The sequence below is a fragment of the Choloepus didactylus genome, chromosome 8 (genome assembly GCF_015220235.1).
Source record: "Choloepus didactylus isolate mChoDid1 chromosome 8, mChoDid1.pri, whole genome shotgun sequence".
NCBI lineage: Eukaryota > Metazoa > Chordata > Mammalia > Pilosa > Megalonychidae > Choloepus > Choloepus didactylus.
Genome location: NC_051314.1, coordinates 103537248 through 103556272, shown reverse-complemented (window position 1 = coordinate 103556272; position 19025 = coordinate 103537248). Strand labels below are relative to the sequence as shown.

At 38.5% G+C, this 19025-nt stretch overlaps 2 protein-coding genes across 3 annotated transcripts in view; one reads left to right on the top strand and one right to left on the bottom strand.

Moving 5' to 3' along the window:
* FAR2 (fatty acyl-CoA reductase 2) overlaps positions 1–19025 on the top strand; it is a 211036-nt gene that overhangs the window by 55826 nt on the left and 136185 nt on the right. The gene's annotated exons all lie outside the window — the stretch shown is intronic.
* LOC119542866 (uncharacterized protein C3orf14-like) overlaps positions 1–19025 on the bottom strand; it is a 75390-nt gene that overhangs the window by 55474 nt on the left and 891 nt on the right. Inside the window, exon 2 of the mRNA XM_037847481.1 lies at positions 15400–15462. Within this exon, the coding sequence (XP_037703409.1) occupies positions 15400–15462 (63 nt within the window). The remainder of the gene's footprint in view (positions 1–15399; positions 15463–19025) is intronic.

The window sequence follows — 19025 nt, the reverse complement described above, 5'->3', positions numbered from 1 at the left end:
GAGCATATATGAAAAACCCACAGCCAGCATAGTACTCAATGGTGAGAGACTGAAAGCCTTCCCTCTAAGATCAGGAACAACACAAGGATGCCCGCTGTCACCACTGTTATTCAACATTGTGCTGGAAGTGCTAGCCAGGGCAATCCGGCAAGACAAAGAAATAAAAGGCATCCAAATTGGAAAAGAAGAAGTAAAACTGTCATTGTTTGCAGATGATATGATCTTATATCTAGAAAACCCTGAGAAATCAACGATACACCTACTAGAGCTAATAAACAAATTTAGCAAAGTAGCGGGATACAAGGTTAATGCACATAAGTCAGTAATGTTTCTATATGCTAGAAATGAACAAACTGAAGAGACACTCAAGAAAAAGATACCATTTTCAATAGCAACTAAAAAAATCAAGTACCTAGGAATAAACTTAACCAAAGATGTAAAAGACCTATACAAAGAAAACTACATAACTCTACTAAAAGAAATAGAAGGGGACCTTAAAAGATGGAAAAATATTCCATGTTCATGGATAGGAAGGCTAAATGTCATTAAGATGTCAATTCTACCCAAACTCATCTACAGATTCAATGCAATCCCAATCAAAATTCCAACAACCTACTTTGCAGACTTGGAAAAGCTAGTTATCAAATTTATTTGGAAAGGGAAGATGCCTCGAATTGCTAAAGTCACTCTAAAAAAGAAACACAAAGTGGGAGGACTTACACTCCCTGACTTTGAAGCTTATTATAAAGCCACATTTGCCAAAACAGCATGGTACTGGCACAAAGATAGACATATAGATCAATGGAATCGAATTGAGAATTCGGAGATAGACCCCCAGATCTATGGCCGACTGATCTTCGATAAGGCCCCCAAAGTCACTGAACTGAGTCATAATGGTCTTTTCAACAAATGGGGCTGGGAGAGTTGGATATCCATATCCAAAAGAATGAAAGAGGACCCCTACCTCACACCCTACACAAAAATTAACTCAAAATGGACCAAAGATCTCAATATAAAAGAAAGTACCATAAAACTCCTAGAAGATAATGTAGGAAAACATCTTCAAGACCTTGTATTAGGCGGCCACTTCCTAGACTTTACACCCAAAGCACAAGCAACAAAAGAGAAAATAGATAAATGGGAACTCCTCAAGCTTAGAAGTTTCTGCACCTCAAAGGAATTTCTCAAAAAGGTAAAGAGGCAGCCAACTCAGTGGGAAAAAATTTTTGGAAACCATGTATCTGACAAAAGACTGATATCTTGCATATATAAAGATATCCTACAACTCAATGACAATAGTACAGTCGGCCCAATTATAAAATGGGCAAAAGATATGAAAAGACAGTTCTCTGAAGAGGAAATACAAATGGCCAAGAAACACATGAAAAAGTGTTCAGCTTCACTAGCTATTAGAGAGATGCAAATTAAGACCACAATGAGATACCATCTAACACCGGTTAGAATGGCTGCCATTAAACAAACAGGAAACTACAAATGCTGGAGAGGATGTGGAGAAATTGGAACTCTTATTCATTGTTCGTTGGACTGTATAATGGTTCAGCCACTTTGGAAGTCAGTCTGGCAGTTCCTTAGAAAACTAGATATAGAGTTACCATTCGATCCAGCGATTGCACTTCTCGGTATATACCTGGAAGATCGGAAAGCAGTGACACGAACAGATATCTGCATGCCAATGTTCATAGCAGCATTATTCACAATTGCCAAGAGATGGAAACAACCCAAATGTCCTTCAACAGATGAGTGGATAAATAAAATGTGGTATATACACACGATAGAATACTACGCGGCAGTTAGAAGGAACGATCTCGTGAAACATATGACAACATGGATGAACCTTGAAGACATAATGCTGAGCGAAATAAGCCAGGCACAAAAAGAGAAATATTATATGCTACCACTAATGTGAACGTTGAAAAATGTAAAACGAATGGTTTATAATGTAGAATGTAGGGGAACTAGCAATAGAGAGCAATTAAGGAAGGGGGAACAATAATCCAAGAAGAACAGACAAGCTATTTAACGTTCTGGGGATGCCCAGGAATGAGTATGGTCTGTTAATTTCTGATGGATATAGTAGGAGCAAGTTCACAGAAATGTTGCTGTATTAGGTAACTTTCTTGGGGTAAAGTAGGAACATGTTGGAAGTTAAGCAGTTATCTTAGGTTAGTTGTCTTTTTCTTACTCCCTTGCTATGGTCTCTTTGAAATGTTCTTTTATTGTATGTTTGTTTTCTTTTTAACTTTTTTTTCATAGTTGATTTAAAAAAGAAGGGAAAGTTAAAAAAAAAAAAAAGAAAGAAAGAAAAACAAGGAAGAAAAAAGATGTAGTGCCCCCTTGAGGAGCCTGTGGAGAATGCAGGGGTATTCGCCTACCCCACCTCCATGGTTGCTAACATGACCACAGACATAGGGGACTGGTGGTTTGATGGGTTGAGCCCTCTACCACAGGTTTTACCCTTGGGAAGACGGTTGCTGCAAAGGAGAGGCTAGGCCTCCCTATGGTTGTGCCTAAGAGCCTCCTCCCGAATGCCTCTTTGTTGCTCAGATGTGGCCCTGTCTCTCTAGCTAAGCCAACTTGAAAGGTGAAATCACTACCCTCCCCATTACGTGGGATCAGACACCCAGGGGAGTGCATCTCCCTGGCAACATGGAATACGACTCCCGGGGAGGAATGTAGACCTGGCATCGTGGGACGGAGAACATCTTCTTGACCAAAAGGGGGATGTGAAAGGAAATGAAATAAGCTTCAGTGGCAGAGAGATTCCAAAAGGAGCCGAGAGGTCACTCTGGTGGGCACTCTTACCCACACTTTAGACAACTCTTTTTAGGTTCTAAAGAATTGGGGTAGCTGGTGGTGGATACCTGAAACTATCAAACTACCACCCAGAACCCATGAATCTCGAAGACAGTTGTATAAAAATGTAGCTTATGAGGGGTGACAATGGGATTGGGAAAGTCATAAGGACCACACTCCACTTTGTCTAGTTTATGGATGGATGAGTAGAAAAATAGGGGAAGGAAACAAACAGACAAAGGTACCCAGTGTTCTTTTTTACTTCAATTGCTCTTTTTCACTCTAATTATTATTCTTGTTATTTTTGTGTGTGTGCTAATGAAGGTGCCAGGGATTGATTTGGGTGATGAATGTACCACTATGTAATGGTACTGTAAACAATTGAAAGTACGATTTGTTTTGTATGACTGCGTGGTATGTGAATATATCTCAATAAAATGAAGATTAAAAAGAAAAAAAAAATGCAGTTGTTATGGCTAAATACACTCCACTATCCTGAGCAGAATTACCAAATAGGCTTCCAAAATTCCTTAGCCTGGCATGCAAAACTTTTTAAATTTCAGATGCAATCTGACTTTTTGCCTTCCCTTTCTCTTTGTCTCCTTCCACATGAACTTCTTGCCATGAATATACAAATTATTTAAACCTCTTTTTCTTCTCCTCGCATCCCATTCTTCTTTTATGCTGATCCAGTGGTATACCATTTGATATTCTTCAAAACCTCCCAGATTTTCCTCATTCCAGAGAATGTTGAGAACCAATGGCCTATCCAATTCCTACTTCATCCATGATGACTTCCCAGGGATGTCTCCTTCCGTGAAACTCACTCCAGCTACAGTTTATATTCAGTCCTTTGCCACATTATTAAGGATGACCTTCTGTCATTTCATTTTATTTTCCCCTTTTATTTTTACTTAGCACTTTCACTATTTCCCTTACTTAAATGTCTGTGTGTCCCAATTCCCCAATTAGAGGCAGAAAGAATGAAAGATGAACTCCACTGTACCTTTCATTTAGTTACTGTTAAACAAAAATATTGTTGATTGCCTGAAAGGGGTCAAAAATACTGAAGCAAAGCCAAACCATTCTTTTACCCATGGAGGCCCAAAATAAGTTCAGGGGTAAGTGCTGTGGGGTGGTGCTGTCAGGCTCTGAGGCCTCTTGCCAGGATGAGTGCAAGCTAGTGTTTAGGAAACTTCAGCATAGTTTCTCAATCAGTCTTCATTCTGATAAGCCAAAGATTTGTTTAAGATAATCCTTGTTGATACTTTTGGAGTATAGTGTCTTAATTGTTCCTGGAACCTAATCATGTAGGAACATTGAAACAATCTGAAAAAGTGCAAGTAAGCTATTGAAGTCACTATGATCCAAGACTCAGAATGTGAGGAAAGACAGGCTTCTTGGTTGAATTCTGCACAGAGTGAGGACTGCTAGATCCTTAGTTGATTCTCACATAGTTGCTGTGAACCCATTCAGGCAAACAGGTGGTGCTGGGCCTGTGTCATTTGGTGGTAGGTGGAGGTGGAGGGTACATGCTGTCTTGGAATATGCTTTCCAGGGATGCTGAGCATCAGAGGGTAAATGAAAGAGAAGCACTATTTAAGAAAATGCATCTTTATTTATGCTTCTACCTCTGGGAGATGGCTGTCATCAAGACATAATTCTTAGGCTCTAATGAAAACAGAGGAAATTCAATTTTTTAAAAATAAACAACTCCTACACTAATGTCAGACAAAGTAGACTTTAAATGCAAAGACGTCATAAGAGACAAAGAAGGGCACTATATATTTATAAAAGGGACAATTTGCCAAGAAGAAATAACAATCATGAATGTGTTTTTTTTTATCAAGGAACTCCAAAGTACATGAGGCAAACATTGGCAAAAAAAGAACAGACATTTCTACAATAATAGTGGGAGACTTCAATACACCACTCTCTTCTATAGATAAAACAACTAGACAGAGGAAAAATATGGAAATAGAGAGCCTAAACAATGTGATAAATGAATTAGACCTAACAGACATATATAGATCATTGCATCCCAAAACACCAGGATATACATTCTTCTCTTGGAATGTTCTCTGAGACAGATCATATACTGGGGCACAAAACAGGTCTCAATAAATTGAAAAAGATTGAAATTATTCAAAGCACTTTCTCTGGCCATAATGGTATGCAGCTGGAAATCAATAACCACCAAAGAACCAGAACTTTGACAAATATATGGAGGTTAAACAACATACTTTTTTTTTCTTGGAATGACCTTTATTTTGAAAACTCCATTATTCTGCAAAACAAAAATTCACAAATATCCTGGAGAATAGTATCAACAATGCAACATCTAGTGAGGATGCTGAATTAGGGGGAAAACGTATAAGTAAGTGACATTTCTTTTTCCTTGTCTAATTCCTGCTCATTGTGCACAAAAATAGACATTATATATGGTAGTCCTCTTTTCTTCACCAAAAACAGTATTTGGAAATTCCTATGTGAAGCTAATTTTCCATGAGGAAAATTAGCCCTTTAATTTTAATTAAAGGAATTTAATTTTAATTAAAGGAATTTAATTCCATGAGGAATATAAAGCCCTTTAATGGGGTGTCCAGGTCCCTATGGGGAATTTTTTTTTTTTTCTTTTTTTGAACATACACCATGTGGTGCAATCTGTTACAGTCTGTAAGTAGAGGAGGGGGGGAAAAAAGCTCTGTAGGGGCCAGGAATGAAAGTTTCTGAGATATTAACATCTACAAATAGGAAAAACGGCACAGCCAAAGCCTGGCAATACCTTCCCTCCTGTCCTAAATTATAACCCAGAATATAATGAATTTTATGCTTTTCTTTTTAACTATTTAGCAAGTTAGTTAATTCAGGGAAGAGAAAAAAAAAAGGAACCTTTTCTGAGATGGTTAAATTGCCATTCAAATATTTTATATTTTAATCTAACCTGCTGGTGATTTAATTTACAGATTTCAATGAAAGTATATGCTCAAATATTTCAGAACGTTAACATTATCAACCACTGTTTAATTTTGGAATGTGCCTTCTTGCTTGACACAATATTTTACCATCTCAATAAATGTTTAGCCTTTTTTCACTTGACTAAAGAGAAATAAGTTTCACTTTGCTTCATTCATCTTCTTATGTGCATATGGTGGGAAAGACTGGATGTTAAACAAACAAACAAACAAAAAACTTCCTCATGTTCCTTTCTACTACATCTAAATCTGTATAACAATTCAAAGCTGCTAAAAAAAAAAAAAAATCCAACATTCTCCTGCTTAATCAACTGGATGGCTGGAAATCAAACTGTAAAATAACAGGAAAAATATTATCAATTTGTCTTCATGATAGAACATACTTGAGAAGGTATAAAATTGTTTGGCTTTCTATGCCAGTTTTCATTCTTCCTTTCTCTGTCTTCTTTTTAAAAAGGCTTTTCGCTTTTATGCTGAGTTTTTATAGTTATATAACAGTTCTAATATTCTGCAATATTTTGTATTCACTATATATGAAATTGTCATCGGACTGACATCCTGTGTTATTTATTCCTTAATTACAACTGTTAACACTGTAGAGAAGTGTGCTAATCTGCCCGCACATATTATGAAAGCAACCTTATTGTTACCCACACCAACACAACACCCACTCAACAGGATATTTCCAAGACAGTAGCTTAAAAGAACTTAGTACAATGGTCATTTCAACAGTTCGTTTTTTTAAACCTTGTCCTATTGTCTTCTTTTAAAAACACAAACCAGTTTGAAATTTAAAATGTTTAACTTTAGTACAGTGTAGACTTCCTTTATTAGGAGAAGCAGCTTCTGTAGTTACAAAAATTATACACACACACACACACACACACACACACACATATATATATATATATTTTTCTATTGCATAAGCATTGGTGGACTGAGGAATCTTAAAGCTGTTTAGGGTTGTGACCCAAAGCTCTCTGTCAACTGTTTCAGAAATAATGAAAACAGAAAGGAGAGGGAAAGGCAAGTTTACAGATGAAAAGATGAAAGATCAGTTTTTCTCATTCACAGGGGTGGCAATCCTTAAATAACCAAGTGAAAATCCAATAACCATTTCCAGCTTTAATGAGTATTCTTGTTCAAAACCAAGTAAGTCTAAGACCTCTTGAAACTGGCTACTTATTGAATACTTCATAGAGTTCAGTTCTTCCTATCTCTGGAACTTTTAGAAGTTTGATTATCTGTAAAGCACAGAATCTGATGAACCTGTTTTCTGATAAATGTTCTCATTATACTGCAGCTAAACATCACTGTCTTTCATTTGTTAAAAGAAACTGTAATAGTGAACAACTACTTGATCCTGTGCCTCACCCCATAATGAAACTAATTATGGAAAGTAAAGATTCTTGAAAACTTAAAATCAGAACCAATAATCGTTATTCACTGTTTAGATGTGAATAACTAAATGATTTTTTAAACAACACATATGTTGTTTGATATGTTTGATAATTTAGTTAATAAACAACCCACCTCTCTATATTAGTTTTTTTTTTTATCATCATTTTATTGAGATATATTCACATACCACGCTGTCATACAAAACAAATTGTACTCTCGATTGTTTACAGTACCATTACATAGTTGTACATTCATCACCTAAATCAATCCCTGACACCTTCATTAGAACACACACAAAAATAACAAGAATAATAATTAGAGTGAAAAAGAGCAATTGAAGTAAAAAAGAACACTAGGTACCTTTGTCTGTTTGTTTGCTTCCCCTACTTTTCTACACATCCATCCATAAACTAGACAAAGTGGAGTTTGGTCCTTATGGCATTCCCAATCCCACTGTCACCCCTCATAAGCTACATTTTTATACAACTGTCTTCAAGATTCATGGGTTCTGGGTTGTAGTTTAATAGTTTCAGGTATCCACCACCGGCTACCCCAATTCTTTAGAACCTAAAAAAGGTTGTCTAAAGTGTGCGTAAGAGTGCCCACCAGAGTGACCTCTCGGCTCCTTTTGGAATCTCTCTGCCACTGAAGCTTATTTCATTTCCTTTCACATCCCCCTTTTGGTCAAGAAGATGTTCTCCATCCCACGATGCCGGGTCTACATTCCTCCCCGGGAGTCATATTCCACGTTGCCAGGGAGATTCACTTCCCTGGGTGTCTGATCCCACGTAGGGGGGAGGGCAGTGATTTCACCTTTCAAGTTGGCTTAGCCAGAGAGAGAGGGCCACATCTGAACAACAAAGAGGCATTCAGGAGGAGACTCTTAGGCACAAATACAGGGAGGCCTAGCCTCTCCTTTGCAGCAGCCGTCTTCCCAAGGGTAAAACTTATGGTAGAGGGCTCAACCCATCAAACCACCAGTCCCCTATGTCTGTGGTCATGTTAGCAACCATGGAGGTGGGGTAGGCGAATACCCCTGCATTCTCCACAGGCTCCTCAAGGGGGCACTACATTTTTTTTTTTTTCCCTTGTTTGTCTTTTTTCTTTTTTTTTTTTTTTTTTAACTTTCCCTTCTTTTTTCAAATCAACTGTATGAAAAAAAAGTTAAAAAGAAAACAAACATACAATAAAAGAACATTTCAAAGAGACCATAGCAAGGGAGTAAGAAAAAGACAACTAACCTAAGATAACTGCTTAACTTCCAACATGTTCCTACTTTACCCCAAGAAAGTTACATAATATAGCAACATTTCAGTGAACTTGTTCCTACTACATCCATCAGAAATTAACAGACCATAGTCATTTCTGGGCATCCCCAGAACGTTAAATAGCTTATCTGTTCTTCTTGGATTATTGTTCCCCCTTCCTTAATTGCTCTCTACTGCTAGTTCCCCTACATTCTACATTATAAACCATTTGTTTTACATTTTTCAAAGTTCACATTAGTGGTAGCATATAATATTTCTCTTTTTGTGCCTGGCTTATTTCGCTCAGCATTATGTCTTCAAAGTTCATCCATGTTGTCATATGTTTTACGAGATCGTTCCTTCTTACTGCCGCGTAGTATTCCATCGTGTGTATATACCACATTTTATTTATCCACTCATCTGTTGAAGGACATTTGGGTTGTTTCCATCTCTTGCCAATTGTGAATAATGCTGCTATGAACATTGGCGTGCAGATATCTGTTCGTGTCACTGCTTTCCGATCTTCCGGGTATATACCGAGAAGTGCAATCGCTGGATCGAATGGTAGCTCTATATCTAGTTTTCTAAGGAACTGCCAGACTGACTTCCAGAGTGGCTGAACCATTATACAGTCCCACCAACAATGAATAAGAGTTCCAATTTCTCCACATCCCCTCCAGCATTTGTAGTTTCCTGTTTGTTTAATGGCAGCCATTCTAACCGGTGTTAGATGGTATCTCATTGTGGTCTTAATTTGCATCTCTCTAATAGCTAGTGAAGCTGAACATTTTTTCATGTGTTTCTTGGCCATTTGTATTTCCTCTTCAGAGAACTGTCTTTTCATATCTTTTGCCCATTTTATAATTGGGCTGTCTGTACTATTGTCATTGAGTTGTAGGATTTCTTTGTATATGCAAGATATCAGTCTTTTGTCAGATACATGGTTTCCAAAAATTTTTTCCCATTGAGTTGGCTGCCTCTTTACCTTTTTGAGAAATTCCTTTGAGGTGCAGAAACTTCTAAGCTTGAGGAGTTCCCATTTATCTATTTTCTCTTTTGTTGCTTGTGCTTTGGGTGTAAAGTCTAGGAAGTGGCCTCCTAATACAAGGTCTTGAAGATGTTTTCCTACATTATCTTCTAGGAGTTTTATGGTACTTTCTTTTATATTGAGATCTTTGGTCCATTTTGAGTTAATTTTTGTGTAGGGGGTGAGGTAGGGGTCCTCTTTCATTCTTTTGGATATGGATATCCAACTCTCCCAGCCCCATTTGTTGAAAAGACCATTATGGCTCAGTTCGGTGACTTTAGGGGCCTTATCAAAGATCAGTCGGCCATAGATCTGAGGGTCTATCTCTGAATTCTCAATTCGATTCCATTGATCTATATGTCTATCTTTGTGCCAGTACCATGCTGTTTTGGCAACTGTGGCTTTATAATAAGCTTCAAAGTCAGGGAGTGTAAGTCCTCCCACTTCGTTTTTCTTTTTTAGAGTGTCTTTAGCAATTCGACGCATCTTCCCTTTCCAAATAAATTTGATAACTAGCTTTTCCAAGTCTGCAAAGTAGGTTGTTGGAATTTTGATTGGGATTGCATTGAATCTGTAGATGAGTTTGGGTAGAATTGACATCTTAATGACATTTAGCCTTCCTATCCATGAACATGGAATATTTTTCCATCTTTTAAGGTCCCCTTCTATTTCTTTTAGTAGAGTTATGTAGTTTTCTTTGTATAGGTCTTTTACATCTTTGGTTAAGTTTATTCCTAGGTACTTGATTTTTTTTAGTTGCTATTGAAAATGGTATCTTTTTCTTGAGTGTCTCTTCAGTTTGTTCATTTCTAGCATATAGAAACATTACTGACTTATGTGCATTAATCTTGTATCCCGCTACTTTGCTAAATTTGTTTATTAGCTCTAGTAGGTGTATCGTTGATTTCTCAGGGTTTTCTAGATATAAGATCATATCATCTGCAAACAATGACAGTTTTACTTCTTCTTTTCCAATTTGGATGCCTTTTATTTCTTTGTCTTGCCGGATTGCCCTGGCTAGCACTTCCAGCACAATGTTGAATAACAGTGGTGACAGCGGGCATCCTTGTCTTGTTCCTGATCTTAGAGGGAAGGCTTTCAGTCTCTCACCATTGAGTACTATGCTGGCTGTGGGTTTTTCATATATGCTCTTTATCATGTTGAGGAAGTTTCCTTCAATTCCTACCTTTTGAAGTGTTTTTATCAAAAAGGGATGTTGGATTTTGTCAAATGCTTTTTCAGCATCTATTGAGATGAACAATTGATTTTTCCCTTTCGAGTTTTTAATGTGTTGTAATACATTGATTGTTTTTCTTATGTTGAACCATCCCTGCATGCCTGGAATGAACCCCACTTGGTCATGGTGTATGATTTTTTTAATGTGTCTTTGGATTCGATTTGCAAGTATTTTGTTGAGGATTTTTGCATCTATATTCATTAGGGAGATTGGCCGGTAGTTTTCCTTTTTTGTAGCATCTTTGCCTGGTTTTGGTATTAGATTGATGTTAGCTTCATAAAATGAGTTAGGTAGTGTTCCATTTTTTTCAATGTTTTGAAAGAGTTTGAGTAAGATTGGTGTCAGTTCTTTCTGGAAAGTTTGGTAGAATTCCCCTGTGAAGCCATCTGGCCCTGGGCATTTATTTGTGGGAAGATTTTTGATGACTGATTGGGTCTCTTTGCTTGTGATGGGTTGGTTGAGGTCTTCTATTTCTTCTCTGGTCAGTCTAGGTTGTTCATATGTTTCCAGGAAATTGTCCATTTCTTTTACATTATCCAGTTTGTTGCCATACAGTTGTTCATAATATCCTCTTATAATTTTTTTAATTTCTTCAGGATCTGCAGTTATGTCACCTTTTTCATTCATTATTTTGTTTATATGGGTCTTCTCTCTTTTTGATTTTGTCAGTCTAGCTAGGGGCTTGTCAATCTTGTTGATCTTCTCAAAGAACCAACTTTTGGTGATATTTATCCTTTCTATTGTTTTTTTGTTCTCTATGTCATTTATTTCTGCTTTAATCCTTGTTATTTCTTTTCTTGTACTTGGTTTAGGATTGGTTTGCTGTTCGTTTTCTAGCTTCTTCAGTTGATCCATTAGTTCTTTGATTTTGGCTCTTTCTTCCTTTTTAATATATGCGTTTAGTGCTATAAATTTCCCCCTTAGCACTGCTTTTGCTGCATCCCACAGGTTTTGGTATGTTGTGTTCTCATTTTCATTCGTCTCTATATATTTAGCAATTTCTCTTGCTATTTCTTCTTTAACCCACTGATTGTTTAGGAGTGTGTTGTTTAACCTCCAGGTATTTGTGAATTTTCTAAGTCTCTGATGGTTATTGACTTCTAATTGTATTCCATTGTGGTCAGAGAATGTGCTTTGAATAATTTCAATCTTTTTAAATTTATTGAGGCTTGTTTTATGTCCCAGCATATGATCTATTCTGGAGAAAGTTCCGTGAGCACTAGAAAAGTATGTGTATCCTGGTGATTTGGGATGTAATGTCCTGTAGATGTCTGTTAAATCTAATTCATCAGATTGTTTAGGTTTTCAATTTCCTTATTGGTCTTCTGTCTGGTTGATCTATCTATAGGAGAGAGTGATGTGTTGAAGTCTCCCACAATTATTGTGGAAACATCAATTGCTTCCTTTAGTTTTGCCAGTGTTTCTCTCATGTATTTTGTGGCACCTTGATTGGGTGCATAGACATTTACGATTGTTATTTCTTCTTGCTGAATTGCCCCTTTTATTAGTATGTAGTGGCCTTCTTTGTCTCTCAAAACATCCCTGCATTTGAAGTCTATTTTATCTGAGATTAATATTGCTACACCTGCTTTCTTTTGGCTGTAGCTTGCATGAAATATTTTTTTCCATCCTTTCACTTTCAGTTTCTTTGTGTCCCTGTGTCTAAGATGAGTCTCTTGTATGCAACATATTGATGGTTCATTTTTTTTGATCCATTCTGCGAATCTATATCTTTTAATTGGGGAGTTTAATCCATTTACATTCAACGTTAAAACCGTGAAGGCATTTCTTGAATCGGCCATCTTATCCTTTGGATTATGTTTGCCATATTTTTCCCCTCTCTCTATTAATATCCTTTATTGTACCCATACCGAATCTCTTTAGTACTGAACCTTTCTCCAAGTCTCTCTGTCCTGTCTTTGTTTCTCTGTCTGTAGGGCTCCCTTTAGTATCTCCAGTAGGGCAGGTCTCTTGTTAGCAAATTCTCTCAGCATTTCTTTGTCTGTGAAAAATTTAAGCTCTCCCTCAAATTTGAAGGAGAGCTTTGCTGGATAAAGTATTCTTGGCTGGAAATTCCTCTCACTCAGAATTTTAAATATATCGTGCCACTGCCTTCTCGCCTCCATGGTGGCTGCTGAGTAGTCACTACTTAGTCTTATGCTGTTTCCTTTGTATGTGGTGAATTGCTTTTCTCTTGCTGCTTTCAGAACTTGCTCCTTCTCTTCTATGTTTGACAGTGTGATCAGTATATGTCTCGGAGTGGGTTTTTTTGGATTTATTCTATTTGGAGTTCGCTGAGCATTTATGATTTGTGTATTTATGTTGTTTAGAAGATTTGGGAAGTTTTCCCCAACAATTTCTTTGAATACTCTTCCTAGACCTTTACCCTTTTCTTCCCCTTCTGGGACACCAATGAGTCTTATATTCGGACGTTTCATATTATCTATCATATCCCTGAGGTCCATTTCGAGTTTTTCAATTTTTTTCCCCATTCTTTCTTTTATGCTTTCATTTTCCATTCTGTCATCTTCCAGGTCACTGATTCGTTGTTCAACTTCCTCTAGTCTTGTACTATGAGTGTCCAGAATCTTTTTAATTTGGTCAACAGTTTCTTTAATTTCCATAAGATCATCCATTTTTTTATTTAGTCTTGCAATGTCTTCTTTATGCTCTTCTAGGGTCTTCTTGATTTCCTTCATATCCCGTACTATGGTCTCATTGTTCATCTTTAGTTCTTTGAGTAGCTGCTCTAGGTGTGTCTCTTCTGGTCTTTTGATTTGGGTGCTTGGGCTTGGGTTATCCATATCGTCTGGTTTTTTCATATGCTTTATAATTTTCTGTTGTTTTTGGCCTCGTGGCATTTGCTGAACTTGATAGGGTTCTTTTAGGGTTTGTAGACCAGTTGAAGTCCTTATCTCTAATTTATCAGATCTACAGCTTCGTGGAGTACACTTTCTCTAACTAACCAGCAGGTGGCGTCCACGAGCCACCTGTTCTCCACAAGCCAGATCTCCCCTGCTTAGCCTTTTTGGTGAGTGGGGGAGTGAGTCTTGTGGGGCCCAATTGGTGTCCCAAGCTTGCGTGTGTAGTTGGTGTTGCCTGCCCTGTATGTGGGGCGTGTTTCTGGGCAGTCGGGGAGGGGGGGTGGCCCTAACAGTCAAATCTCCCTGATGATCCTAGAGTTTTAAAGCTACTGCAATAGTCTAATCCTTCAGTTCAGTCCTGCCACAGTTTGTCTCTGCCACTGACCCACAAGTCTTTGGTATTGGCTTATGGCTCCTGAGACTTGCAAGTGGGCCCCTCTTCCAGGCTGTGCACCCCGGGTCCTCTGTTGAGGGATGACTGTGCTATGTCACAGGTGAGTGCCGTCCCCCCAGGGCAGTCCTGGGCTGCTGGGCTGTGTTGGGAGGCTCCCAGTCTGCTCAAATGATGGCTGAATGGGGCTCTGTTAATTCACACTGCTCCCCCTTCCCAGCTCTGGGACTTTCAGCTGAGGTTGCAGGGAAGGCTAATGTCCACGCCCAGTTTTGTGGTGTGTGCCTGTTATTTGAAGCACTTCCGTCACACTGGGTTGTCTGGGGCAGCTCTGGGCTATGGGGCTGGCGATGGGCAGGAGTGTTTCCTGTCCACCAGGATGGTGGCTGTGAGCGGACACCCCCCTTTTCTTGGGAAGTTGTGTTGTTTAGTGAATTTTCTCAGCCACTGGATTATTGCCTTTTGTCTCAGAGCTCTCTTAGTTCTGCTCTTGATTTGACGTGCCCAAATTTCAATTCTTTGAAGCTTTCTGTATTGAGCTTCTTAGAGTAATTGTTTTAGAAAAAGCAAAAAGGATTAAAAAAAAAAAAAAAAAAAAAACGTCCCTCCTCAGAGATCTAATGGGTTATTGAAATGCTAATAGACAAAGCAACCAGGGCCATTAAGGAAAGGTGCACAGGGCAGAGAGATCAGCCTTGCTTCGGGATTTGCATATGCGCCTCAAGGCCTGATCTCCGCCCTTCCCCTTTCTGTGTTCACCAGAACTCCAAAAATCCTCTGCTTTTATTTTGGAGTTTTTCGTGTTGTTCTTTTTCTATGCCTGTCTCCTCTCTGCTGGGCTGGCTGCTCTCAGAGTCTCTGGTGTCTGGTCTCAGTCTATCTATGGTTGGAGTTTGAATCAGTAGAATGAGTTTCCCATAAGAGCAGCCACTGCAATTCTCCCTTCTCCTTCCTGGAGCTGACAGCCCCTCCTCCCCCGGGACTGAGCCTGGCAGGGAAGGGCACGGGTCCCCTGGCCGCAAAAACTTACAGATTTCGCTGATCTCAGCAGTTCCACGTTTTCATGAGTGTTGTATGAAGTATGCCCAAAGACAGATTGCTCTGTGGTGTCCAGTCCACACAGTTCCTGGCTTTTTACCTACTTTCCTGGAGGAGTAACTAAAACATACAGCTCACCAGTCTGCCATCTTGCCCCGCCCCTCTATATTAGTTTTTAGCACTTCCATGGGTTTGGTAGAAAGCAAATTCAAGAACTTGAAATATAGTAGTAGGTTGCATAGTGATTACCTGACATTCTCCAGAAGATTCTCATATTTTCATTGTCACTTAGGTAACAGAACAATATGAACATATCCAATTCCTGAAGTTCCTGCAATGACCTGATATTCTTTAACATTCGGTGTTACTAAACAAGGTTTCTGAAATAGCATGTTAAGAAATTACAGCTGCACCTCATTTTGAATGGCATTTTCCGCTTTCTTTTGATTTTCAAAACCAATAGGATAGAGAAAGGAGGGGCAAGATGGTGGCATAGAGAGAAGTGGAATTTAGTCAGTCCCCTGGATCAAGTAATTAACAACCAGAAACAACTAGTAAATAATTTGGAATAACTGCTGGAAGACAACCGTTACTGTCCACACATCATACACCAACCAGGACTGGGAGGAATGCCTGAGACCGCAGCATAAAATCTGTAAGTAAAAGCTGTGGAACCATACTGAGAGCCCCTCCCCTAAGGCAGTCTGCTCTGCAAAACCTCGCTGTGGTGAAAAGCAGCACTCTTCAAGTGAGCAAATATAGCTCAGCTGAGCTCCAACTGGGGTTTTAATTAACAAATGTGGACTGCAGAATACAAGCTACAAACCCCCAACAAGCAGACAAAGGCTTTTAGTGGTGGCCAACCTTAAAAAAGCAGAAGTCTCATCTGACCTGGGAGGAGGAGCCCAGAAGACCTGGTGTTACCTCTGGCTCATGAGAGAATCTGTGGGGCCATGTACTGGCTCCAAAAGGGGACTTTTGGTCCCTTTTTCTCTCTCTCAACCTGAGGAGCTCAGAAGAGAGAGAGCCACAGCCATTTTCAGTTCCCAGCACTCTGACCCAGACAAGGGAGGAGAAAACAGAGTCATAGAGACAACAATTCAAATGCAGATGAAAACTCCTGAGGGGGTTTATCTTCTGTAAGAGTAAGGAGGTAGGGCCCAGCTTTCCCTTCAGAACCAGACCCCAGAGCCTGAGGGAAAACAGCCAAAACAGAAACTGAAGTGGCTCATCTCTTTATACCAGTTGGGAATGACAGGTTGACAGGCACCACCTGCTAGGCAGGTTAGGAAAAGCACAGCAACTGGAAACCTCACAGAAAAGTCTGTCATTCCTCTAAGATATACCCTGAATATAAACCCATTCTGAGACCTAAACCCATTCTGGTCTGGGAAAATCTGATTGGGGTAGCAGAGGAAACCAGATGCCTAGACAACAGAAAACTACAATCTATACTAGGAAAAATGAAGATATGGCCCAGTCAAAGGAACAAATTTACACCTCAATCAAGGTACAGTTGAGATATTGTTTCACTTTCATGAAATAATCTATTTAAGATTTTCAAAGAAATATGCTAAATGAAATAAAAAACCAAATCAACAAGTTCAGGGAAGGTATAACAAAAGAGACAAAGGCTATGAAGAAAGTACTCAGTGAACATAAGGTAGAAATTGAAAGTTTGAAAAAACAACTGGCAGAATCTATGGAAATGAAAGGCACAACACAAGAGATGAAAGACATAATAGAGACATACAACAGCAGATCTCAAGAGGCAGAAGAAAACATTCAGGAACTGCAGAACAAGACACCTGAAATCCTACACACAAAAGAACAGATAGGGAAAAGAATGGAAAAATATGAGCAACATCTCAGGGAATTGAATGACAACATGAAACGCATAAATGTATGTGTCATGGGTGTCCCAGAAGGAGAAGAGAAAGGAAAAGGGGCAGAAGCAATAATAGAGGAAATAATCAATGAAAATTTCCCATCTCTTATGAAAGACATAAAATTACCGATCCAAGAAGTGCAGCATACCCCAAACAGAATAGATCTGAATAGGCCTATGCCAAGATAATAATCAGATTATCAAACATCAAAGATAAAGAGAGAATCCTAAAAGCAGCAAGAGAAAAAGTGATCTGTCACATACAAAGGAAGCTTGATAAGACTATGTGTAGATTTCTCAGTAGAAACCATGGAGGCAAGAAGGAAGTGGTGTGATATATTTAAGATATTGAAAGAGAAAAACCACCAACCAAGAATCCTATATCCAGCAAAACTGTCCTTCAAATATGAGGGTGAGTTTAAATATTCTCTGACAAACAGACAATGAGAGAGTTTGTGACCAAGATACCTGCCCCACAGGAAACACTAAAGGGAGCACTACAGACAGATAGGAAAAGACAGGAGTGAGAGGTTTGGAACACAATTTGGGTGATGGTAGCACAGCAATGTAAGTACACTGAACAAAGATGACTGTGAGTATGGTTGAAAGAGGAAGGTTAGGAGCATATGGGACACTAGAAGGAAAGAGGAAAGATAAAGACTGGAACTTTATAACTCAGTGAAACCTAGAGTGCTCAACAATTGTGATAAAATGTACAAATATGTTTTTGCATGAGGGAGAAAAAATGAATGTCAACTTTGCAGGGTGTTAGAAATAGGGTGGTATTGGGGAAAAGATAAAATCAATGCAATATAGAGACTATAGTTAACAGAAACTTTGTATTATGCTTTCTTTAATGTAACAAAGGCAATATACCAAAGCTAAATGCCTGTAAGAGGGGGACATAAGGGAGGGGCATGGGATTCTTGGCATTGGTGAGGTTGTCTGACTCTTATTCTACTTTAGTTTAATTCTATCTTTCCTTTCGTTGCTTTTTAGCTGTCATGGTTTTTTTTTTTTTTTTCCCCTTTCTTTCTTTTTCTTTTGTCTCTCCACCTTCTTTGACTCTTCCTCCTTCTTTTTGGAAGAAATAGAGATGTCCTTATATAGGAAGTAGTGATGGTGGTGAATACATAAACATGTAACTATACAGGGAATCACTGATTGTTTACTTAGAATAGAAAGTATGGTGGGCAAACAAAACTGTCTTTAAAAAAAAAGTTGAAGAACCTTGAGGGCACTACATTGAGTGAAATAAGTCAGACACATAAGGACAAATATTGCATGGTCTCACTGATATGAACTAATTATAATATGTAAACACATAGACATGAAATGTAAGTTAAGAGGATATAGAATGAGGCTAAAGAATGGGGAGCAGTTACTTATTATGGGCAGAATGTGCAACTAGGTTGAACCTAAGTGTTTGGAAGTGGACAGAGGTGATGGTAGCATGTTATTATGAGAATAACTAACAGTGCTGAGTGGTGCATGAATGTGGTGGAAAGGGGAAGCTTTGAGTCATGTATGTCATCAGAAGCAAAGTTGGAGGTTAAAAGATGGAAATGTATAAAACAGTAAATCTTGTGGTGGACAATGCCCATGATTAACCATACAATTATTAGAAATATCTTTCATGAACTAGAACAAATGCAAGACACTATAACTAGAAGCTAATAATAAAGGGGTATATAGGGAAAAATATACCTGTTGCAAATTATGTACTACACTTAGTAGTATTTTAATATTCGTTCATCAACAGTAACAAATGTACTATACCAATACTATGAGCCAATAATGGAGGGGGGTGGTTAGGGGTAAGGAAGGAATTGAGTTGTCTTTTTTGTCTTTATTTCTTTTCTAGAGTAATGAAAATGTTCTAAAAATTGGAAAAAATTAATTATGGTGATGGATGCACAGCTGTATGGTGGTGCCATGAGCAACTGATTGTTCACTTTGGATCTTTGGATAGTTGTATGGTATGTTGTTCTAGTTTCCTAATGCTGCTGGAATGCAAAACATCAGAAATGGATTGGCTTGTACAAAGGGGGTTTATATGGTTACACAGTTACAGTCTTAAGGCCATAAAGTGTCCAAGGTAACACATCAACAATTGGGTACCTTCACTGGAGGATGGCCAATT